Source organism: Nelumbo lutea, chromosome 2 (genome assembly GCF_056320005.1).
Source record: "Nelumbo lutea isolate HS-2025 chromosome 2, American lotus-T2T, whole genome shotgun sequence".
Classification (NCBI taxonomy): domain Eukaryota; kingdom Viridiplantae; phylum Streptophyta; class Magnoliopsida; order Proteales; family Nelumbonaceae; genus Nelumbo; species Nelumbo lutea.
Window position 1 is genome coordinate 100,015,556 of NC_142685.1, and position 26,378 is coordinate 100,041,933.

The following is a 26,378-nucleotide window of genomic DNA, read 5'->3' on the forward strand; positions in this document are numbered from 1 at the left end:
AAAATTTTTTGGCTAAGTACCTCGTTATTTGACCCAGTGGTGGCGTGCCTTAGTGATGAGCTACTTGGTGGTGAATTGCCTACTGACGAACTGCTCGGTGGAGAACTGCCTGGGGGCAAACTGCCTGGTGGCGAATTGCCCGGTGGCGAACTGTCTCGTGGCGAACTACCTGGTGGCGAACTGCCTGGTGGCGAACTGCTTGGTGGCAAACTACCTGGTGGGAACTGCCTGGTGGCGAACTGCTTGGTGGCAAACTACCTGGTGGGAACTGCCTGGTGGCGAACTGCCTTGTGGCGAACTGCCTGGTGGTGAACTGCCCGGTGGTGAGCTGCTCGATGGCGAACTACCTGGTGGCGAATTGCCTGGTGGCGAACTGCCTACTAGGCGGCCGGTGACTTAGAGAATGCTGGAGCTCCCTGGTGCGGCGCGAACCGACTGCCCTCAACATGAGGTGGTCTTCTTTCCTTTGTAGGCTGCGGGAGCTGAGGGACCTGCGAGAACTTCATCTTTTCCTCCTCTTTGTAGATGACGGGAGCTGAGAGACCTGCGAAAACTCCATCTTTTCCTTCTCTTTGTAGGTGGCGGGAGCTGAGGGACCTGTGAGAACTCCATCTTTTCCTCCTCTTTGTAGGTGGCAGGAGCTGAGGGACCTCCGAGAACTCCATCTTTTCCTCCTCTTTGTAGGCGGCGGGAGCTGAAGGACCTGCAAGAACTGAATCAGAGGTCCTGGGGGTATTTTCCCAGCGGGGGCTCTCCGACGCTTAAGTTAGCACTCTTATTGTAGAGAGCTTTGAAGATAATATGAGAGAGCTAGAGAGCAGGGGTTACTTCCCTTTTTTTCATCCCCTCCCCTTTGGGGGGTGAGGTCTTTATATACCAAAGTCCTCGCGGGTTAGGTGGGTGAAAAGCCTCCAAACGGTAAGACTCGTCGCATCCTGTCAAAACTGGGGTATGGCGGTGAACTCCTCGAGGTCGTCAGGCTGGCCCTTGTGTCAGGCGGCCAGGTCGGCGCCTAGGCCGGGTTGTCAGGGGGGCGCCTGCGTCAGTCGGCGGGTCAGTGTCTAGGCCAGGTTGTTAGGTTGGCGCCTGTGTCAGTCGGCGGGCCAGTGTCTAGACTAGGTCGTTAAGCTGGCGCCTATGTCAGTTGGCGGGTCAGTGTCTAGGCCAGGTTTGTCGGTGGGCGCCTTATGGGCGGCTTGGCCGGATCATGCGCTAGGCTGGTCTAGTTCGGCCAGGTCGCGCAGGCCGCGCGCAGTTCGTGCAGGCCGCGCGCCAGGCCGCGAGCTAGGCCACGCGCAGTTCGCGCAGGCCCTGCCCAGGCCGCGAGCTAGGCCGCGTGCAGTTCGCGCAGGCCGCGAGCTAGAACGCACGCGCGCCGCGCAGGTCGCGTGTGCCGCGCGCAGTTCACGCAGGCGCGCGTCAGGCCGCGCGCAGGTCACGCTAGGCCGGCCAGACTGGTACTCGGGTGGGTCACCAACTTCATAAGTTTGTTGTTGGGTGCTTTCCTAGTTGTCACGAGGTGCCACGTGTCACAATTTCACTGGAGGGCCAAATCTGCCCTCATCACTTTCATTTAGTTGTTACTTGCTACAGCTTTTTTTTTTTGTAGTGTATTTTTATTTGCACTAGTACAAATGCATGAAAGTGCAAATGAAAGAAAAAATGTAAATTTTTGTTTAATTTTGTTTTGGATTTTATTTTATTGTAGTTTAAGTCTTATTTTACTTCATTATTAGTGCAACCAAACAAAATAAAATAAAATTTAAAACAAAAATAAATCAAACCGTGCAGCCAAATCATTTGCACTGCAACCAAACACAGCTTATACTATTTGAATAATATGCCACGAGATCACATTTCCTAAAGCATTGGAAGACAAACTTTAGATTCCCCAGAGATTTTTGGACACCCCAGTGTTTTAATCAAACGCCACCTTGATGTGATATTGTCTTTTTCACCGTATACCAGCATGCATGGTAAGCCATCGTTGACTCGGATGGCTGGATCATTCGGCCTGGGAATCGTCCAAGCAACTAGTTCTGTTTTACCCCAAACCTGGTCCTTAGCCAAAAATTGTTAAATTGGTCAATGAACCATTGAACCAGATGGTCAAACCATCGACCCATTCAACATTTTTTGGTTGTTTTTAATTTTAATTATTTTTTATTTTATTTTGTCAAAATGGGCTATTCGTTCAAACCAGATGGTTGATTCGTCGACCCAGAAATCAGTGGCTAGAATGGTTCCAATTCCATATCATTTTTTAAAACATTGCTAGAGTGTTCAAAAATCAATTAGGGTCTCGGTTTTGTCTTGGGACGTGGTCACACAATGTAATTGCCTTCTGAACTTTCATTTGCAACAACGCCCTTGAACATTCAGTTTATAACAACTACCCCTTAGTCGTTAAGTCAAATGATGGAATGCGTTAAATTATCAAAATACCCACTTGAACTTTTCTTATTTTCTTTTCCTTGCTTTTTTTCTTAAACCCCAATTAAACTAAAAGTACCTCCATTTTCTTCAAATAAAACCAATTAAAATAAATAGAATAATTTCACTAACATTAAAAAAAGAACATGCTTCTTCATCTTAAAATATAAAAATGGGTAAATTACAGAGACGCCCTATACTATGGGGTTAGTGACAAATACCCCTGAACTTTCATTTGCCACAATGACCTTTTAAGCTTTCTATTTGTGATGACTACTTTCCTCTATTACAGTTCCGTCCTTAACTTCAAAAAAAGATTTTCATTCAACTATTTAAAATTTTTTAAATCCCCAAACTACCCTTTCTTATTTATTTGAATGGTTTATGATTCAATTAGTTTCCTAATATGACATTTAAGTCCTCTCAGTTGCTCTAATATATTCTTGCAGATTTCTAGCTATATGAGTGGATAATTTTTATATTCTAAAATGAAGAAATTCATGTCAGTGAAATGAATCAAGAATTAAAAAAGAAAGAAAGAAATCTATGCCAGTGAAACGATTCTTGTTATTTTAGTTGGTTTCATTTGAAGAAAATGGAGTTATTTTTGGACAATTAGGGTTTAAGAGAAAAGGGTGAGGAAAAGAAAATAAGAAAAGTTTAGGTGAAAATTTTGGTAATTTAACTTCATTTCGTCATTTGCAACTTAATGGTTAGGGGGTATTTACCACAAAAGTGAAATTTCAAAAGGGTCTTTGTTGCAAATGAAAGTTCAGTGGGGTATTTGTTGCAAATGAAATTTCAAAAAGGGTCTTTGTTGCAATCAGAATCTTGCGATGATCTATTAGAGTCGATCGAGAGGACTTCAATATTATATTTAGAAAATTAATTGAATCTTAAATCATTCAAATAAATAGGAACAAGGTAATTTAGAATTAAAAAAAAAAAAATCAAACAACTGAGAATGGTAGCCGAAATTTCTGGGCTAAGCCATAGGTCCTTTGTCAAAACCCTTTCTACCAAAAAATGTCAAAACCCTAGTGATGGTGCTGGTGCTGCAAATGGTATCCAATTGTCTCAATCTAATATGATCGGATTCGACAGGATTTAATTATTCACATTGTGAATGATATAAAATAAAATAAAATAAATCGTTTTAATCAATTTTATTAAAAATATATAATATCTTTATCATTTTTAAACCTAGTTTAACTCTTGATGCTATTCAAATACCAATATATAAAATAATACAAAATACAAGGCTTTGTATTCTACATATTTATCTTTGTATTCTTTCTCAACTGAGCTTTAATTAATTTATTTATTAGATACAAGAGAAGGTTTAAAAAAATTATGGAATAATTGACCATGTTTTAGGTTATCTAATTGCAAGACCAACCGAGAGGTAATAATAAAGCTGCCCCAGCGTGTTATCAGCCATGGTTTTGAGAACAGGACCAGACTGGACCGGACCGAACCAGTTGATTCGAGAACCAGCAATTAGTTCCGTTTTACTGTAAAACCATTTTTGCGTAAAAAAAAACTGTAGATTTGATCAACGATTCATTAGATTAAGCGGTCAATCATTTTTTGTTTTAATTTTTTAATTTTTAATATATTTTTTAATTAAAATAGACAGTGTGTTCGAACCGCAGCAATCATTATGAGAAGGTGCCCCAGAGGCCAGAGGTTCAGTATGACTGCATGAGTCACCGACAGAAGATTATCGCTTCAGAGACAACATTGGTCTCATAAATCTTTCAACAAAAAAGAAAAGAAAAAGAACCCTTCACCTCAGCACGGCCCAAATGTCAACGAGATATTGGCACAACCCTAGCAAAAAGAAAAAGACACCCTATCCACGTTCCAGCCATATCCATTATCCAAGTACCCATCTAGTACATTGAAGTATTCTGGACCTAGACACCACGATTAGGGGTGAGAAAAAAATGAAGGTACCGATTCGGTTTTGATTAACCAATATAGAAAACCGATGGTTAATGGAAGTGACCAGTATACATATATTTTTATAATATATATTGCAAAAATAAAAAAATTAAAAAACCGATAAATTGAATTGACGGTTAACCAAATCGGTCAATCGGTTAACCAACTGGCTTTGGTTACCGGTTTTCAGAAAAAAGCCCCATGATTCGGTTAATCGAACCGCAGGCACCCCTAACCACTAGAGGTGTAAATCGGGTTGTGCTGCCCATGGTCTAGTACAATCGTGTGGGCCTTGTTGGGCGGATCTGCGCTATCTTCTGCTCTTGCGCCCTCCTCCTGTTGTTTCCATTGCCAATTCGTTTTCCACTGTAGGAGCAATCAAGAAGAGTTCTTGATATCAGTTTTGGAGAAAACTAATCTGAAGTCGTGCTCACTCACTCTCCATCGAATTCTTACTAAAGGATTCAGTTTTTGGAAAGAACCACCTGTTGATTCTGCTCCATCCTGCACTGTGTCATCTTCAGTGGGAGCAGTCTTTGGACTTTCCTTGGGCATGAACACTTTCATTGGGAGATATTGTTTCTTCGTATCAGGTACCTCCCTCTCCTACCTTTTGGTTTTAGATCTGATTCAGTTCTTGATTCAAGATTGATCATTGAAAATGCAGATTTTCTAAAACAGGGAATGCGATTCCCAAATGGGAGAGAGAGAAATTTTTGAAATTTCGCCCTACCTTTCTGCAGGGTTCGGCCATCCATATGATGGATCTCTCTTCCCTTCAGACTTTATAACTGCTGATATCTTCATACTTATCTGCTTTATTTCATGATGAGATATTTCCAATGCAAGGCCATAAAGGTTGTTTATATGGGACTTGCACTTATTGAATCTGGTTTCCTCAAACATCCCCTAAGTATGTGTGGAGATTTCTTTTAGACACTAAATGCCTAAAAGGAGAAAATTTTTGGACTCATAATTTGAAGAGTGGTGTATAGAGGTGTAAAATGGGCCGTGTTGTGAGTGGCCATGCAAAGTGCGGGCCTAGTACGAATTGGTTTAATTAGATTAATTAAAGAGGGGCGGATCTACATATTAGATCAACCCTCCTAATTTTATTATGAGTTTCCAAATCCAAATATGTATTTGGATCTAGACTTTCTGAGTGGATAAGGATAATTTCTTATCCTATCTACTGATCCAAATCCCAGATCCGCCCCTCTTTAATTAATCTAATTAAACCAGTTCGAATTGGGCTTTAGGCCTATTAAGTCCATGTGCTCACTAACCTTCCAAACTGCTGCCCAGTTGGGTTTTCTTGTATGGCGTGGGACCCAAACATTAATCCACACATAAGCCACATGGGTTTAGTCAAGCCTCTGTTACAAGGCCTGTCCGAATTCACTGTTATGGACAGTGAACCAATGAGCCCATCACTATGGGCTCTTAATGGGCCCAACACTTATACTAAGTGGTCCCTTGGCCAAGCCACCTTATAAAAACCCAGGGACTATGGGCAGATGCAAGATTAGCCCATTAGGTACTACTTTCAATGGTCTTACACTTAACCTCTCAGCTTATAATGATCAAATACTGTCCGACAAGAGAGGACCTCCCCCTCGGCTGCAAGGAACAGTGTTGCACTCTCTACTCACATGGATCCCGGGAATTAAAACATTTTGCAAACATTTTGAAACCATAATATATATATATATATATATATATATATTTTGCAAAAATAAATTTCAACGATTGAAATTGGTTGCCGGCAGCTTTGGTTTCCATCAAAGTGAGTGCATCCCCGATCATTACTTTTGTCTGACAAAGGGGCTGATCCTGTCACTATGATCACCCACTCAGATTAATTCTCAAACTGTCCCAACATACCTAGGTTTTGACGCCCTCTAAGGATCTCACTGATTGGCATATCAAAGACAACCTAGTGCAGTATCGTAATCGAGTCTAGGGGATCAGGTGTAACATTCCAGTTTTGCCCATCAATCTCCAAGGTTCAGGGCAATATTGGAATTCTAGTCCGGTTCAAGGTTTCAAGAAAGCCCACACTGCATGTACATCAAGTCTCACCCTCGCAGGTGAGACAAGCCACCCCAACCAACTTGGTGGCACATCAGTGTCAGCCTTGGCAGGATAAATCTCCCCAGATCTATCCAACGACTGTGAATATTCTAAACTAACACAAGTCTCATATGTGTCCAGTTTAAGGGTATTACACAGAAACACATCATAATAACATGAATCAATATGTACTTTATTCATTTACAAAAAATGTCATAAGATACATCATTCTGATTGGAGCTAAGGGCATACACTGTCTAACATCTGTTCGAACGGGTCTTACACTGACCGAAGCCGATCTCATATTCAACAGCATAGTTGGTTTTGTTTTTAAAACAGAAAAACAACTTCTATGTTGGCAAAAATAATACAATTTTCCTATGTAGCAAACCAGCCGTATTGTTAAACACCCCCTTTAAAAATTAAAACCTGATTTCGATGTTTAGCTGGACAGATAACCTAAGCCTCCATCCTTTTTTGGCTTGAGCATAGAATCATATGGATAAGATTTCCAATGTTAAACCAATCAAATTTCTATCTCAATGATGTCTGATTCGATTCCAATATAAAAATTATTCTTTTAATTTACATATAACAAATTTAAGAATTAGGCTTGGGAGTCTAATGAGCCGAATTATATTAGGCTCAAGCTTGACTCGACTAAAAAATGAATCTATATATTGAGTTTAAATTCAGCTCAAAGCTTGATTTAAATCAAATCGTTTTAAGCTTTTCACGAACTAAACTTAAATAACTCGTAAAAATGCTTGATTCATTTCCACCCCTATCAGTCAAATGCTCTACCACTGAGCTATGACCCAATTGGTATTCAAATTTTATGTACTATTTTACATATTTAATTATGAGAGCAAAAGCTTTATTAGCTGAGAACCTTTATTACTTTTAGTTGTTTTTTCTTCTTCTGGGGATTATTTATTTTCTGGCATTACTTCTGGGGAAAATTGACCATAAGCAAAAACCAACATGCAAAAACCAACATGCAAAACCCCCCTTTAGCTGATTGGCTAAACCTATCTCCACAAGTCCAAAATTGGTTGGTTCTGTTTAATTGTCATTAAGGCTGTGTTTGGGAAGAGTACAGATGTCAATTCAGTGTATATGTGCATTTTTGCATGTGTTTGATAAAAATGTATTTGTGTATTGATAATGAATAAAATCAAGGATTCCAAGACATATTTGCATTCAAATGAAAATTGGATACAAATTTTTGCACTTGTTCAATGCAAAGAAGGTAGATTCCAGTCTCTGGATTCATGATTCATGTTTATACCTATCACAATTAAAAATCGTCCAGCAAGAGTAGAAAAATATCAATACAAAATTAGATGATTTTTGCATTTTTTTTAATCAGATATATTTGTATTTGTATTCACCATTTTTGTATTTAGGCTCAATTTGGAAGGAGTACAAATACATATATATTCAAAATAATACAAAATACAATGTTTTGCACTCTATAAACTTGTATTTGTACTCTTTCCAAACTGAGCTTTAGGGTAAATTGTTGAAACCTCCTTGAAGTTTGGTAATTGCAATCACCTTCTTGAACTTTGTGACATAGTTACAAGTAGTGCCCCTTTATTAGAATCCTTTAAAATGAGGCATGAAAATGTCCAAAATACCCATACATTTATTTTTGACCAAAATGTTTATTTTCAAAATTTTTCTTCATATAAATGGCTAGCTCAAACCCTTCCAATCTCTTTTTCTGAAATTGATTTATTTTTCAAATTTGCCCTTCACATCAATTGTTCAAAGGTAAAATTACTACCTTAAATTCTATACTTTTTTTTGTTGTTTAGAAAATTTGTATTATGTTTCTATAGAAACCAGCCTCAATAGTAATTGCATAGATATTTTAGACATTGTTGTACTTCTTATTGGATGATTTTAATAGAAAAACTCTATTTGCCACCATGGGTTAAAATATCGATACAATACACTCCATGCAATGATACAAGATACACTACAATTTGAAATTGAAATCATATGCTTCCAATCATGCCGTGCAACTGATATGATTTGATACGAGGCATATCGAGGGCTCATACAAGAGTCGCAAGATTTAGACAATCGATACTCACAATAAAAAGGAGAGGCTGATGTACTTTGAACCTGAGCCACTAGCACTACAAAACTTAGATGCACTCATGCACCCTTAACTACTAAACCACCATTCACTTTATAATAATAAACGAAACATATTAACTTTTAATCACATTAATGTCAACAATCAATTCAAATAAGTGGAACATATTATACTCAACAACTCCTAAGTACAAATTAAAAAGAATAATACTCAATCTTTTTAGTATTTTATATAGGGGTGTAAACGGATCGAATTCGAATGGATCAAACAACATCAGAATTCGAATTCGATTAGAAAATCCGATATCTGAATTCGATTCGATATCCGACGGATATTGAAAATTAATATCCGAATTCAAATCCGATTAGATATTTGAATATCCAATTCGATTCAAACTCGATTAATTAATTATTTTAGATAATTAATAAATATATAAAATAAATATTTTATTGATATAAAGTATATAAATATATAAATTATTTATATAACTTAATTATTATATATATTATATAAAACATTTTATATATTATATATAAGAATTGAATAATCGGTCGGATTTGAATATTTATCAAATCGAATCAAGTCATATCCGAATTCGATTCCGATTAATTACTCGATAAGAATAGGATATCCGAATTCGACCGATTAGATATTCAAATTATCCGAATTCGATTCGATTACGTTGAATATCGAATTCGAAATCAAATTTTCGAATACCGTTGACACCCCTAATTTTATAAACTAATAGAACAAATAATCCATCGAATATATATTAACAAATGATTTTTAATCTCACAAAAATATGCAAATAAAATAATCATAATTGAATAACTACTTTAGTACTTAAAATTTATAAATTTGTACATGATATGTATCTTAGTAGTTTTATAATTTATTATTTAGTATTTTAATTTATATTAAATAATAATGTATTTATTTTTTACAAAAATAAAAATATTGTTTATAAAATATTTAAAAATATAATATAAATTGGAACTACAAAATCCACTAATCTAAATTTATATAAAAAAACCAATCTTATATTTTAGAAAATTTAAAGAAATAAAAATATTAATAATGAATAATTATTTTAGAAATTAAAAATGATGAATTTACAAATGATATGTATCTTTGAAGTTTTAATAGATTTGATATACATTATGATTATATATTTTTTTAAATTATTAACTGATATTTTAATTTACATTTTATAATACATATTTATTGTTTATAAAACTAAAAATATTATTTACCAAAGATTTGAGAATTAATTTTTTAGTTATCCTTTTTGTTAACGTTAAAAATTAAAAAAAATAAAATATAAAATAATTGATATAATTATTCAAATATAATAGTTATGTGTGTTTTTTATATTGAACTTTAATAGAAAATAAAATAATAATGGCTTTGTGCATGTATTAATTTGTAAAAATCTATATAATGTGTCTTGCACTCTTGCAAGGTCCAAAGTCTCGATATGTATCGACCCATATTGGTGGACATGTATTATGTCGGTGGCTTCCCGATACACCCCTACAGGGGTTGTATCGGGTCAGACCATGGTTTAGAGGGTAGCCGAGACTTAAACCAACTCCTCTGAACTGGTTTTGAAAAAAAAAACACCAATACAGGCTGGGGTATATCGGCCTGTGTCGATACTTTGAACATTGCACTCTTGATTAGTGTATTATCAATAAAGTTATATGATATCTATGCATGTATTTCTTACACATACCATTAAAACATACATTTTCTATGTATTTATATATTATATATAGTTATATTGACATCAAATTTAATGTTATTAATATACTTATGGAATTTGTATATGTTTTCCTTAGCATATTCAAGCATTTCCATAATTTTTATCCATATTCATGCATTTCCAAAACATATTCGTATCCAACTGTCTGATACAATACCTGATAGGCTGATACCGATATTTTAACCCTTGCTTTCAACTATGTCATAAAGTTCAAGGGAGGTGATTGAAATTACCAAGTTTCAAGGGAGGTTCCCGCAACAACCAGAAACTTCAGGAGAGGTTTCAGCAATTTACCCTTGTTTTTATACTCTTCCCAAACGCAGCCTAGGCAAAACTAGTCCCATGGCCAATCGTTGGATGTTGAATTGTTGACAATAACCAGCTACTTCTGATACTTGAAAAAATTAAAAAGAAAAAAGACGAGAAAAAAAAAAAACAAGGCCTATGACATTGATTTGTAATGTTCTTTCAGTTGCCACTAGTTGCTGCTTGGAAGCTTTTTTTCATTCTGAATTACTATATTTATGTCAGACTGCTCCAAGTGCAAAAGGAACAAGAGGACCAAAAATTCAACCTTTTCACCTCTCAATAACTTCAATGTGATATGTGCTTGTCACGATTACACATTCAACAGCTAAGAATGCCCGACATTGACAAGTTATGCTCATTTCTTGAAGCGACTCCTATAGTATCGCTGATCTAATCGTTAAAATATCAAACTGTATAAAAAAGGGCAAAGGAGAAGAACAGAAAATGGACAAACCAGAAATGATAAATCAACCCATGGAGTTGTAATCAACCCACTTCTTTCAGTCGATCAATGAGCATTGCTTTTGGCAGCTTTGTATAACCCTTCAATCCTCGTCCTTTCGCACGCTCCCTCAACTGGCCCAACTTCAAGATACTCAAATCATCAATTCTAGGAAATGACAATGGCCCAGCAATCTCATTTATAGGTTTATCAATATCACAAGATTTGGACGGTGGTTGTTCATTCGTCAAACTCTCAGTTGTATCTGCTTCTGACTTCAAAAGCTCAGAAGTGATACTTGGTTCTTTTTCATCTACCGTGGACGGCAAAAGTGTACTCTTATCACTCTGAACCTGTGATTTTGACAGTGAATTTAAGCTGAGCTCACTGCTGCTGTTGGCTACAGATTTGAGCTCTTGGCCCACACTGGGATTTGGCTGATTTGACCCCTTTGTTCTAGCCTGACTAGGATTGCTCGACTTCGATAACAGATTTATGTTATTGCTGCTATCATCCAAGCAATTTAGTTCTTGGACCACAAAAGGTGTTAGAAGGCTCTCTCCCGTTGCTCTTTTTGTACTAGAACCAGGCTTTGATATAGGATTTGAGCTGATATTGCTGCTGCTAGCCACAACATCAATCTCTTGGACCATACAGGGAATTACCTGGTCGGTTCTCTTTGCTCTCTTCCTATTAGGACATCTGGACTTCGACAGCAGATTTAAGCTGATACTGCTGCTGTTACCAACAAAAGTTAGTTCTTTGACCATCCAAGGTATCAGTTTATCTGTTTTCTTTGCTCTCTTCTGACTACGAGAACTTGAAGTATCACTTTTCTTGGTACGAGGAATAACAGGTTGTTTTCGTTTCCCTTTAGAAGTCAATGATGGAACTGATGGCAGAGCAACACCAGACTCTTGGGCATTTACTTGGCTGGATAGTGATTTACTTTTCTTTCTCTGTCCTTGCAACTTGACAGAAGATTTTACATTATCAGGGTTGTCAGTAATAACTACGACTGGTGCTTGGACCTCCTCAGGCTCCAATTTGGCTGTATCTTTAGCCCATTGATCCTGCAACTTTACAAGTGAACCTGAACCGGAACTTTTTGTGCTGACACAACCAACTTCTTCAACCTTCTCTGTCTCTGAATGATTCAATGTAACCATATCTGACTTCGTAGGCAAATTATAAGTAGCTTTTTGGACCTTCACCGTTTCTGGATGATTCATTGTTACCATATCTGATTTCATAGGCAATTTTAAATCAATTTTCCTGTCTCTACAAGTAAAGTCAAGCTCATTGCCTTTATCCATCGTGATAGTTGTAGAAACTAAATTGAATAGTCTTTTCCCATCATTTGGTGGGCCACTTTTCTGTACCAAAGCATCAGATCTGCAATCTTTGACCACAACATCTTCAGTCTGTTTATACACGAGAAGTAAATATTTCAGTTAATTTAGGCTTACTAAGCTTATTGCAATATCTCAACTGCAACAAGAACATAATAATTATGATATCATTGTATGGAATGGTGGAAAGAAATAAACCATTTCAGTTGATTGAGATCACTCTGGTTACAGTTTGCACCACCCTGAATTTTATCTTGAATAAGTCAAGCTACAGGAACTCCCAAAGTGCAAAGCATCAGATCTAGAACATGGTTCAAAAACTCCCAAAGTTCCTATGACAAAATAATGAGATATTGTTGAGATTTTTGTGCCTCAAATTCCAAGTCAAGCTACAGGAACTTTGGGAGATTTCTATATGGAAAATAATACCACTATTGTTTAGGGTTTCCTGAAGAATCATCTTTTGGTGCTAGAAGAGTGTCTATTGGGAAGAATGTCGCTTTTGGTAGAAAGTATCATTATTGATAAGATAGTTTCTCTTTGGATTTGGAATATTGTTGTAACCACCATTTTTGGTATAGTGGATGATAACATCTTGCCAGCCATCAAAACCCACAATTGCATTTCCTCACAACTGATACAAACAAACATTAATGATACAACTAATTAATGACTACCAATAGTATCTGAGTTTTAATTTCACAATTTGAATTCTCATGTATAGGCTTTTCATTCTTTTCAAGTACAGGCAAACACAAAAGGCCAGCATATGAGAAGAACCCCTGCCCCAGGAATTTTCAGGACTGACATGTTCCACACAAAACAAGCAAGTCTGGTGAGGATACACAAGATTAGCTACTAGAGAGAACATTGAGGGGAAGGAAAAAATTAACAATGTTCTGGCTCTCATACATAATGACACAGAGCTAAGATCCAATGCATAGTTGTCAAGGCAATGCCTAGGCGGGTGCCTAGGCAACAAGGCGCCATTGGAGGATCGCCTCGCCTAATCGCCAAACAGTTTTCTATAGCACGTTATAAAAAACCTTTTATATTCTTAATTTTTTGAGGTTATAATTATAAAATATACATTTTTAAACTAAAATATTCATTCCGTGTGTTTATACACTAATTTCTTTTTATTGTTTTCTTAATTGTTAGGGTTTAATCAACACAAACATTGCTAAATGCTGTATTGAACCCTCAAAGACTTCAAAACCTGAACCAATAAGTAAGGAAGAACATAAAATGTTGTCCAATCAACACATCTTCTTTTTCATTACTAATTTCTTCTTCTTCTTCTTCCACCTTTTCTTTTCTTCTTTTCCCATAACAGAAAAATAGGGATTCAGCCCCTATATTTTTTTAATTTTCTTTTCTTTCTTCTTTTTCTTCTCATGAATATGTTGGAATATATTGATTTTCTATACTTTTAACATGAAATGTATACTTTTCTTATGAAAAGTAAGGAAATTTATTCAAGGAAATATTATTATGGAACCTAGGGAACTACCCTAGGATACATGTTTTTACTTAATCCATCGCCTAGGCGACTAGGCGACAAGGCACCCCCCTCCCTCCACTGAAAACATCATAAATTTACCCATTAGTTACATCTTCAAGAAACTACATGGATTGATATGATTTCCTTCACACCATTTTCTAACCAAACCAATGAAATTGTGTCAATACCAACTGAGATAAGCTGAAGAAATAGCCCTTCCATGCTAAACAAAGAAAATAACCTTCTTAAAGATTGCTTTTAGAATTATCTATGTTTCCTTTTGGTAGTTATTTTAGGCAAGTACCCTACTTTAGTTTACAAGTTTTGTTGCCATTCTCTATTTAATTCAAGATGTACATAGCTTTGGGGCACAAAGAGGATCAGTGCTTTTCTCTGAAGTGGGTCAATGTATTTTATATTTATCTTTATGATCAGTAGTGTCTATGATCTGGTACTAAAGCTAATCTGCCTGTCAATTTCCTGCAAAATGGTAAGATAATTCAACTATGCAAATTTGGAGTCTCTAGGCATGATAAAACAGAGTGGATGAAACATTGGGGAACAAATTTTAGTCTTCTTCTTTTATGGTCTTTATTCCTTCCCTTGTTATACAAGACATAAAGTTATAACAATATGAGTTGATCACTTAACCTAATATTCCATCTAAGGGCTACACATACATCATCTGTTTTAGTGGTTTGATGCATTCAATTTGTATAGTCAAATCAGTGAACCCAATGTTTTAAAAATGAGAACACAAGAAAGGTGCAAGGGCCCTCTAGCACTTGAGATGCAAGGCAGAAGGTGAGACCCTCGCCTAGATGAAGCAAAGTTGGAATTTTTGAAAAAAAAAATTAAATAGATAAAAACATTAATACATAAAAAAACATGAAGAGCTGAATTTTAAAAGAAATTAAATGTCATAAAAGCTTTTAGCTCAAATCAAAACATATGTGCATTACATATAAAACAAATTCAGAGTGCAAGTAAAAGCAAACAAATATAGATCGTACCATAGTGATTCAAGAACTCAATAATTAAAGCATGTAAAACTTCCATCATGTTTTTCTATCTCCTAGTTGCATTACTTCAAGTAGCTAGATGTTAAACGTCGAGGTTTAATCGAATACTTTGGGCTTGAGTTCGATTAGGTTTGATTCAAGTTTGGTTCTAATTGAGTTCAAACCTTCAGGTAAGTTTGATTAGTTATTCAAACTCGTGTTCAACCAATAAAAAGTTAAAGGTAGCAAGCTTGACTCAATTAGTATGTATATATGATATTATAAAATATATATAATACAAAAATATATTACGGTCCGTTTGGTTCACAGTCAGAATCAGAATCGGTATCGGTATCAAAATCTTTTGGAATCGGAATTGGAATGGACTATTCCTTTTACCTGTTTGGTTCAGACTGGAATCAGAATTGGCTGGAATGGATTCTCATTCCCAAGGGAGGGGGAGGGAATAACCATTCCCTCATATGGGGAAATTCCATTCCACCAGGAATGGAAATGGGAGTCTGATTCCGCCCAACCAAACAGTTAGAATCGGAATGGACCATTCCGATTCCGATTCCAGACCCCTATTCCCACAAAACAAATGGACCCTTAGTTTTGGAGTTTTCAAGCTAAACCTGAATTCATTGAATATTTAATCAAATCAAACTTAAACTTGAACATAGTAGTATTTTAGTTGAACTAAGTGAAGACGTGCCAAAGTTCAGCTCCGCTCCGCTCAGTTACACCTTAATCCTAAGAGGTTGGGGCCTTCACACTGATATCTCTCAAGGGCTCCTAAGGTAAGTCTAAACAAAGCCCATGTGGGGTGTTCAAAGGCAGTGCCGCCGGCCCAAATTCTTGGCCCACATAGATAGGAGGTTAGTTTTATAATTTTGGATGCAATTCATTTTATTTTAGAATTAGGAATCTCAGAGATCAGTTGTATTTGTTGTTGTTTCTCTATTGAAAATTTTGCATTTGAGATCCTATCCACAACAACTAGGGTGTCAAGTACTAAAAGTCCTTTCTTTTTGTTTCTTTTACAAATAAGAATGTATAAAAAAAGAAGCAAGAAAAGCAAACCTAAAAAAAGGCACCTTTTGAAAGTGACTGCACCTAGGTTGAAACGAGACATATACCTTAAAATGCACTTTGCTTTGCGCCCAGGTGTTTAAAACACTGGGTAAATTTGTCACTTGGATAGAAAACCATGTTGACCTCCATGTCAATTTTCATTGATTGAGAGTGTTCTAAAACAATGCAAAAAGGTTCTATTACGCTTGCACCCCAAATTATAAGAACTGCAACAACGTTCCAACTTTAACTTTAAAATCCTAGACTCCCTAATAAGACCAAATTGGATTTTCAATGTGCTTTCTTTGTAATCTGTGAAACCACAAAGCACTTTCTAATCTCCTAATAGCATATAAGAGTATTTGTTCTCTTTGTTTTGTTGTAAGTGGAATTCTCCTAGGACCATTTTAGTGTCTACTCTCCACCAAAAAAGAGGCAAAACCACAAAATTATATGGAGATTCACAAAGGTGGAAGTATGTAGGTGTATTTAGAAAGAGAGGAATGCTAGGATTCTTAAGAGAAGAGCAATAGAAAAGAAGGCATTGAGTGAAGTCCATGAAAGCTGTCTCCTTTTCTCCATGATGATAATCATTACAAATTGGTTTGTAATGGTTGTGTCTTCCTTGGTAAGGACTCCTGCCAATCATACTTGCACTCCCCAAACTCAAATTTCATAAAGCTAAATTTTGATGGGTACAGTCTGGATAACCAGGGAAGATCCAGAATAAGGGAGTTTTTAACAGCAAATGAATTATCATGTGGTTTTGCATACAAGATTTACAAGTCATGGGGACTAACAAAGAGTAGAGTTAATGGGAGTTCTACATGGATTAAGGCTTGTTCAATCCCTTGGCTATAAAAAAACTTAAGAGATCAAAGGGGACTCCCCTACAGCTGTGGGCTACGGGTTTGTGAAAATACATATACACAGGGAAATTAAAAGATTGACAGCATACACGAGTGGACACATTGCCTACTTGATTGAGTAATTTTCAGGTCCCCACGGGTTAAGCTGTCATTTCTTTCCTATCTCCAAAGCCAGAGAGCCTTTAAGTTTGTGGTTTAGAACTGCAGCAAGTTGTTGAACCATGCTCTAGATCTGTGCTCTAAGCAAAACATTGTGGTGGTCTACCTGCATGTGCAAATGAACAATGAAGATGCGATCAATTTCTATAAGAAATTTGGGGATTGTTTGCAAGCATAACGAGATGGAAAGGAGTGACAAAGGGAACTTCAACCAACAACAAAATGGCGGAAGGAGATCACAATAGAGAATAAAAAATTCCTGTTCGAGGAAGCTGGTGGAGGTTCAGCACTGAAGATTAGAGAAGACAAAATGTCGATGGTTATTTTGATTAAAGAAACTATCAACTGGTTCAAAGGGTTCATGGGATGGCACAATTCTGGCTATAGTGCATAACTATGAAAAAATCTTCGTCTTCTTGTTACATAACTATGAAAAAATTCTTGAATTGTTATCCCCCTCCTTCAGCCATTTTACTCTAGGTCTTTGCCTCTAGTATACTTCTTCCCTCCTAACTACCTTTTCCCAGTCTTTCCTTAAAGCCTCCCTTCTTCTCCCTTGACCATCTAAATTCCCGTTTCGTTCCTTGCAATCTAACACATCCAATTCCCGAATTAACTTGTTTTTTACTTCGGAAAAGGCTTTGAATTCACCCTTTCCCTTGATTTTTAACTTCCTCTTTAGGTACTTTAACTTTTGAGGAAAACAAAACCTGGCCCAACTGTCTACCATACACTCCTCCCACCATTAAGGCACATTGGATTTGAAATCTTTATGTAGAGTCCAGACCTAAAGGTGTGCTTCCTTCTTACAACTTCAGTTTTTAATACAACCAGCCAATGATCGGAAGTGCACCTAGGCCTGATTTCTTGGAATAAGTTGGGGAAGTGTTCCTCCCAATCTATAGTTATCAGGAATCTATCAAGCCTACAGCTGACCAAATTCTCTTGCATATTTGACCAAGTGAAGTGCCATAGTTTTCAAAGCGCCAAAGCGAGGTTAGGTGATAGGGGGAAGCCTTGTCACCTAGTTGCCTAGGCGATGGAAGTAAAAAAAATAGATCCTAGGGTAGTTCCCCAAGTACCATAACCATATTTCCTTAATAATTATTCATAATTTTCATAAGAAAAGTATATAGTTCATGTTGAAGTATAGAAAATCAACATATTCATGAGAAGAAAAAGAAAAAAGAAAAGAAAATTCAAAAAATATAGGGGCTGAACCCTTATTTTTGTTATAGGAAAAGAGGAAAAGAAGTAGTAGAAGAAGAAATGGAAGAAGAAAATGTGTTGATTAGACAAAATTTTACGTTCTTCCTAACTTATTCGTTCAGGTTTTGAAGTCTTTGAGGGTTCAATACAGCACTTAGCAATGTTTGTCTTGATTAAACCTAACAAATAAGAAAATAATACAAAGAAAATAGTATAAAAACACACAAAATGAATATTTTAGTTTAATAATATCTATTTTATAACTATAATCTCAAAAATTAAAGAATAAAAAAGTGTTTTATAATAGAAAGTACAAAACTGCTCCGCAATTAGGTGAGGTGAGCCTCCAAGGGCGCCTTGTCGCCTAGGCATCGCCTAGACAACTATGAAATGAACTTCCATTGTGAAGGGGGAGGTCATGGAGGTTGCGTCTTGCTATAAAATCAGAAAACTCTCTCATGCTTCTAGTAATTTGCCTACTATTAGAGCTTTCATGACTGAATTTTGTGACATTGAAGTCTCCTCCAATACACCACGGAAAATCTTCAAACTCGTGGATAGAGTCAAGCTCTTCCCAAAGTCTCGCTCTATCCCGAAAGGAATTGGCCCATACACCCTTGTCAAAATCCAGTTAAAAACCATCAGATACATTTGTAAACAGGACAGAGATGGGAAACTCTCCAGAGTCTGCTTCTGTTCTTGAAACTACCTCTTCTCTCCAGGCAATAATGATTCCTCCTGCTGCCACAATAGCCAGCAAGTTCACCAAAAATTCTATGGTGATTCTAAAAAAAAAAAAACATGGAATGGTAGGAATTCTCAAAGATCCTATGCAAATACTCAAGTTCACCAAACAAAGAGATTCTACAAAAAAAAGGTCTATTCGGAAACATCGGTGATCAAATTGGAATGGTAAGATCAGCATGGCCACTATGGAAGGGGTTTCTACAAAAAGTAAAATAGAACTACACACATTCCTCATGCTATACAAATCTTTAAGCTAATTTAGAGTGCTCCAATAATTTCCATTTATAAATGGAATCAAGAAACGTTTCCATGGATAAATAGCAATAACAGGCAAAGGCACACAATTAGAACTTCAGGCTTCGAGGATAAATATTTTAAGAGCTTCAGTAATCAAACCTGTGTATCATTTTCATGGCAATTATTCTTGAACAAAGCATTTATTATTTCAAGAATGCTTTTTGCAGGTTGTCCACCCATGTGTGAATGAACAGTATCATCATGCTTACTCTGTACTTCACCTTTCATATTCTGAAATGACAATTCTAGGAAATTCATCTTTTCTCTCAAACCATTACAGCATATCTCAAACCACTCTTCATGTCTATTCTGCTCTTTCCATTCTAATTGGGACTGAAGTAGCACAAAACCTTCCTCTAGTGCTTCAATTTCTGCATCTGCCTTTGATATCAATCTTCTTAGTACTTCTATACAACACTTCTCATTCAAAGCATCTTCTTCAATCAAGTCTTACGAAAAAAAAAAAAAAAAAAGAAAGAAAGAAACAAATAGATGCACTAGTCAGAACTCAGAAACAACAAAAATACAAGTCACAGTAAGGAGTTTAGACACAGATTATCAAGATAGATGAGTCGCAAGACTGAATTACCTACACCACAACCAACGTTGAAGTCATATTCCCATCCATATTCCATATTATAAACACCTCCTACTTCATCTGAAGGGTAATTGTGTAATCAGAAACAGCAATAATGGTTTGCATGACAATGTATTCTTTCAAAAATCAAACTGCAATACTTCCTGGAGGAAAAGAAAAGAGGCACTTTATATAACACATAAAAGTGAAACTGAGAAACCTTGCTTCAATGGCGGACCCCAGAGATCCCAATCCATAGCTTTGTGCACCTTATCCTGAAATGTCAATATCAATGGCGCCATATTATCATCCATTTAAGAAATGATAATGTTATGTTTAGTTGGCCAAAACATAGAGATTGGAGTTCTGCCCTCATCAACAGAATCGTGAGCTTTGAGTTTTTCAAATCAATACAAATACATTATGGTTTTCCATACAAAGACATTATGATATAGAATTTACAGTGAAGATTGGAGTATCAGGTACATGAGTCCCTTGAAGTGCTTGGCTATCATAGTGATGCAGATTAGAAGAAAAAGAAGGAAAAAAGTAGGTATGCAATTCAGAACTTCCTCAAAAGGTAGGTTTTCAAATGCATGGGGCCCACAAAACTCCTGCAGGTCCCACTAGCCTAAGCAATCTTTAGATGTGGTAAAAATGACTAGATTAATGGTCCCGATGTATTAATAGGATCAATAGTTTAGAGAGTTCTTAGACTTTTGGAAACTTAAAGTTGTAATCACATTAATGCTCGTTCGACCTTTTTTTAGGAGAAAGATAAGGTAAATTTATTAACCAAAGATAATAATACAACAGCCCTGCAGAAGCAGACACCCAAAAGGACAACAACGCTCATCAAACATTCCACTGAATTACATGACTATGGTATCATTAGGTAGGTTATAGATCTACTCATCCAATAAGATCATATTTTGTAAATCCAATGTGCTTTAAGAGACTGATGGCTGTTTTACTTCCATCAGTGATACCATTTCAGTCTTCATATATATACTTTTTTTCTCTTTTGCTTTTGGTTTGTTTAGTTGTAGTAGAATTAGTAATAGATTATCAGAGTTCTTTTAGGTTTAAAGCCCTTTTCGCGTGTACATATGGGTACCTCTAGGTTTTCATTAGTTTTGAAGTAATCAGGAGTTCTTGAGTCAGTTTCCTAGTTAAGTTATGGAATCTGTAAAGAGAGATAGGAGTCATCATGTTTAGTCTATAATACAACCATTTTAAGTTTGGTTTAGTGAATTTGATTGTAGGCAGGTAGTAATTCTTATTTTCTCTTAGAGCTATTTTTTTATTATTTAGCTGTAATAGAATTTATAAGGGATCATCACTGTTATTTTAGGAATTATAACTCTTATTGGAGTGTCCAGGGGCCATTGCTTGGTGGAATAGTAAAATTGGGGGCTGACAATAGTGAGAATGTGTGATCAAGTGTGAGGGAGGTCACTTTGTGCAATACACACACACACACACAAGGCTAGGTCCATATCCCCTACCTAGACCCATAATCCAGATAGCTAGGATCAACATTGGGAAATAGCCTTTAGCCATTATTTGAGTGTAGCTATGAGTTACCACTAAGTTTGCCTTAGTTTTTAAGTAGTTAGAAGTTTTTGGATCAATATCGAAGTTGAGTTGGGATCAAATTCACTTCAAAACTAAGGCAAAAACTTCGATTTGCTTTTGTACCTATATATCATTCATCCTTGATCACCCAAATCACCTCCCTTGAACCTAAAAATCCACCACCAGATCTTGTAAGACCCTCATGTAGGATGGGAAGGAGAATGTCCCATATTTGGATGAATGTGGTAGAAAGATGAGGAAAAAAATATTGCACCTTTAGAGAGAGCGAAAGAGAGAGAGAGGATAGCACACTATTACCAATAGGTAACTTGAAAATAAACACTTGTTCTGTTAATTCCACTCTTCAAATTCAATTACAATTAATTTATTTATAGACTAACCATAAGGGCTGCTGCAATATTCCTTTACAGACTCCAAATTTAACTATGAGGCTGACCCAAAACAAATTCTAACCTATGATACCTGGATACCAATATATTCCTAGCATACCAGTGTGAGATACGAGGGTGATCATTATCCAGGCCAGGATTAAAACCCAAGATAAGTGCTATAGCCCAGGCCCAGGCATGTCCTAGCCTGCACCTCAGGCCTGAAACATGAGCCTGGGACCAGGTCAGACTTTTGTGCCTATAATTTTAAATACATTATATTAAATATATAATATTTTATACTATATGACATAAAATATATATTATACTTTATATAAAATAAAATAATGCATATATATGTAATTATGTTTATATACATGTGATATACAGATATTGTGGGTTAGGCCAGCCCCATAGTTTTCAAGGCGCCAAGGCAAGGCTAGGCAACAGGGGGGCGCCTTGTTGCCTAGTTGCCTAGGCAGGCACCTAGGCATTGCCTAGAGAATGGATTTTTTTCCTAGGGTAGTTCCCTAGGTACCATAACCATATTTCCTTAATAATTATTCATAGTTTTCACAAGAAACGTATAAAGTTCATGTTAAAGTATAGAAAATGAACATATCCATGAGAAGAAAAAAGAAAAAAGAAAAGAAATTTGAATATATATATATATAGGGGCTGAACCTTTATTTTTTGTTTTAGGAAAAGAAGAAAAGAAAAATTAGAAGATATGGAAGAAAAAGTAGGAGAAGAAGAAGATATGGAAGAAGAAAACGTGTTGATTAGACAAAATTTTAAGTTCTACCTTACTTATTGGTTCAGGTTTTGAAGCCTTTGAGGGTTCAGTACAGCATTTAGCAATGTTTGTGTTGATTAAACCCTAACAAATAAGTAAACAATAAAAAGAAATTAGTATATAAACACACAAAATGAAAATTTTAGTGTATTAATGTCTATTTTATAATTATAATCTCAAAAAATAAAGAATAAAAAAGTATTTTATAATAGAAAGTACAAAACTGCTTGGCGATTAGGCGAGGTGAGCCTCCAAGGGCACCTTGTCGCCTTGACAACTATGGCCAGCCCTAAAGTATTGGTACCAAACCTAGACAAAAAAAAAAAAACTAGGCTCAAGCCTGAAATTTTGTAAGCCAAGCTCAAAATGATCACTCCATCAGACATGATAATTGTCAAAAATGATACCGATACTGCATGGACACTTCTAGATGACATCTAACCAAACTAGATACAAATGCATGCTATAAGCACATAGAGTCCCTGTACCCATATCCATGCCCAAGATTTTAGGAAATTGAGAGTTATATCCCCATTTCTTGTATCTGTCTCCTTGTTTGTATCTGTATCTGGGCATTATATATTCTAGCTACTTCAAAAATCAAAACTATGGAAAATTAAAATTAGAAAGAAATCCCCTTGGGTTTCTGACCATAACAAAAACCTCCCTTAATGTTTTGAAAAGAGGTGCAAATACCTCCCTTCCGATAGTTTTCTAGTAACAAAGACGTTATAGTTACCAAAATGCCCTTATTACTGTTAAGGCACATGAGGAGAATGGAGAACTGATTTACTCAAGCCTTGTATCAATCTTGTCATCCATGATCTCTTCAAGCTTTGAAGCATCTCTCTTATCGGATTTTCTATCATTGGTGTGCCTAAGTATTGTTCTTTGGGGGTATTTTAGCAAATGCCCATTTGAACAAAGTTGGTAAATGGTAAATCTGGAATTTTAAAAAAGCTAATGCATTAAGCCATCATTTTCCACCTAGAAAACAAACTGAAGGGAGGTATTTGCACCTTTCTCCAAAATGTTAGGGGAGATTAGGAATTAGGATAAAGAAAGGGGAGTTTTATAGGATTGTCAAAAAACATAGGGGAGGTTTTTATAATAAGATTCTATAAACTAAATTGACCCTTTAAAAATAACTAACCCTATTCCTAAGACACTAACGAACTAGAAATTAAATATTAAAAACTAAAAAAATACCAAAATTCAAAACACAAAAAAATACAAAATTGTCATTGGATAAGGAACTAGGAGATAACTGATTTCTTTCTCCATGGATTATTCCCTACTTCAATACCTGCGTCAAAGCCCCTACCTGTCCTACATCACATTTTTTTACCAATACTTATAACACATTGTCATTTATTATATGAATACTAAACATTCAGAAATAGAATCTTAGAAGGAGGGAGAAAGGGAATTGGCAGGATCCAATGCATCTAATAGATGCACCAAAGTAAAACTAACCAGCCTTCTAAAAGAATTAGTCTCTTTTAAAATCCAAGTTTGAAATTTTACTGAACTAATATTATTTTTTCTTTTATTTTGATTTTTTTTTTAAATTAAGCCTTGCTTCAAAAAGGTGCATGCCTTGTGCTTTTAAAACACTACTTTGTGTGTTAGTTTTTTAGGTTTTGGCTAAGAAAACAAAAAATGGATATTGTTCCAGCAGTCTTTATAGTAATAACAATTAGGGTTACTTTGGCAGTCGATTGATTCTGCTAATATACAAAAATCCTACAGTTATATTCACAATGTGGTTGAAAATCCATATTGTTCCAGGTCCAGCAAATACATATTCAACTTTTTGAGCATAGAGATTTTCTATATAAGTATATTTAGGACCCTGGATAATTGTTTAGGACATCCTCAGTGATATTATCTTTTACTATAATATAATCAACAGAATTTTGGACTACTCTACCAATATTTCTGCTGTGTATATGATGGTGAACTGTGGATCTACTATATAAACACAGCTCACCATTTTGAGGGGGAAAAAAATGAAGCACAAGCCACACTGTAACTAAATGACATATACAATTCCAGAAAACATGACTCTAAATTTAGCTTTACGAAATACTTCTGATGTAAAAACAAATTGTAAGGTAATTATTAGTAAATTTACATATCTTTCTAGTTATCACCATCTTAGAGTATCACTGGCAAGGAGCAACCCCATGCTCTGCCCCTAAAGTTTTGAAAAAAAAAAAAACATGTATGGAAAATGATAGATCGTGGCTCCACCTTTGATCTCCAGTGTTGGCCATTAGGATCAGCTTTAAACCAAATGTAGCATTTCCAAGTCATGCTAAGTTTAGTATTACTCAGGAACTAGGCAGCAACATGTGCATGGTGGTACATACACACATCGCCCCCCCCCCCCCAATGAAGGAAGCAAGCATCCTTCCGAGCACTCTACTGATGGGCACATACCCAATATTGTATTAAAGTTGGAAATTTCTTCTCAAGCTGATGGCTTACGTTTTCACAAGTGCTCGGAACCTTCCAGGAATGAACGAAGATAAACTCTTCTCTCCCAACAGATCCCACCCGAGTGATGGAAATATCTTTGTTGTGCCACACCACCTTGCTTGGTATTCTCCTTATGTTTGAAACGTGATTATTTGATCATCAAACTTACCCGTGCGAGAGAGTGTTTGTTGCCAAGTTAAGTGCAATTCTCTAAAGCAAGTTACGCTCCTAATTTGTTTTCCATTGTTTCTGGTTTGTGAGGGAGAAGAATTGGATAGCAACATTAAATCCCTCGTATAAGTTTTAACAAGAAATAAATAATTACTATTTAATGTAACCATGAAAGACATAAGTGGGGCGCATGACCAATTCTCTTCATTAAAAATTAAACCAGAGATACAGCCATAACCACTCAACCATTGGTGCTACTGGGTCTAAATGTACCAATACTATTTTGAAGTGGTAACCAAGCAAGCGTCATTCCCCAAAATTGTGATTGCTAACCTAGCCAGAACGTGACAGTAGTATGTTGAGCATCTAAAGACAAATCCTCACTAAGCACTTAAACACTGAGATGGTAAGCAAAAATCAAAATGCGATGAATTAACCAATGCAGCAAAAATCAAAATCAAAATAATCAATGAAATTCTAACGCTGCCAGTAAAACAGGGAAGCATGAACAAGAAGCTGAAAAAATCAAAACGGTAGCAGAAATTCGCTGCGAATTTCATCACATAGAGCTCCCTAATGCAGGAAGAACGTCAAGACAGTAACAGAAAAAGAGATTAACCTCGAAATTTTATCAAAAACTCAAAAAGAATTAAAAACGAAGAAAATTGATAGGGAATGGAAGGAAGAAAGAGACACCGTACCTTCAGTTCTGCAAAACCAAGAAACACAACAAGAATCATAGACAGGTGAAAATTCTAGCTTCAGAGTTTCCACAAAAGCCTCGTTTTCCAGGGTTTCGAAAACCTAAATCAGCAGCGAAAATGTGAGAGAGGGAGAGAGAAAGAGAGATGAATACCGAGTGCAGAGCGCGAAATAGAGAGAGAGAGAGAGAGAGAGAGAGAGAGAGAGAGAGAGAAGAGAGAAGAGAGAGAGAGAGCGTGTGTATGTATGTCCGTTTTAACGGGGTTAAAAAAGACGGCAACGAAAGCGACAAGCGTTCAGATTTCAAAATCAGAGCAGATTAATGGCAATCTAGGTAAATAATCACAAAATCTGGGGGCAATTTGATGTGTACGAAACTTCAGATTTGCT

General features: G+C 36.2%; 1 protein-coding gene across 1 annotated transcript; it reads right to left on the bottom strand.

Moving 5' to 3' along the window:
- Positions 1 to 10,886: 10,886 nt before the first annotated feature.
- Positions 10,887 to 26,230, bottom strand: LOC148872300 (uncharacterized). Its single transcript, XM_088967420.1, has 5 exons — positions 25,988 to 26,230; positions 20,089 to 20,143; positions 19,881 to 19,949; positions 19,391 to 19,740; positions 10,887 to 12,503 (listed from the first exon to the last, which is right to left on the bottom strand). Exons 1-5 carry the CDS (start codon positions 26,024 to 26,026, stop codon positions 11,124 to 11,126), a joined length of 1,893 nt encoding a protein of 630 aa, XP_088823546.1. The 5' UTR covers positions 26,027 to 26,230; the 3' UTR covers positions 10,887 to 11,123.
- Between the last annotated feature and the right edge of the window lie 148 nt (positions 26,231 to 26,378).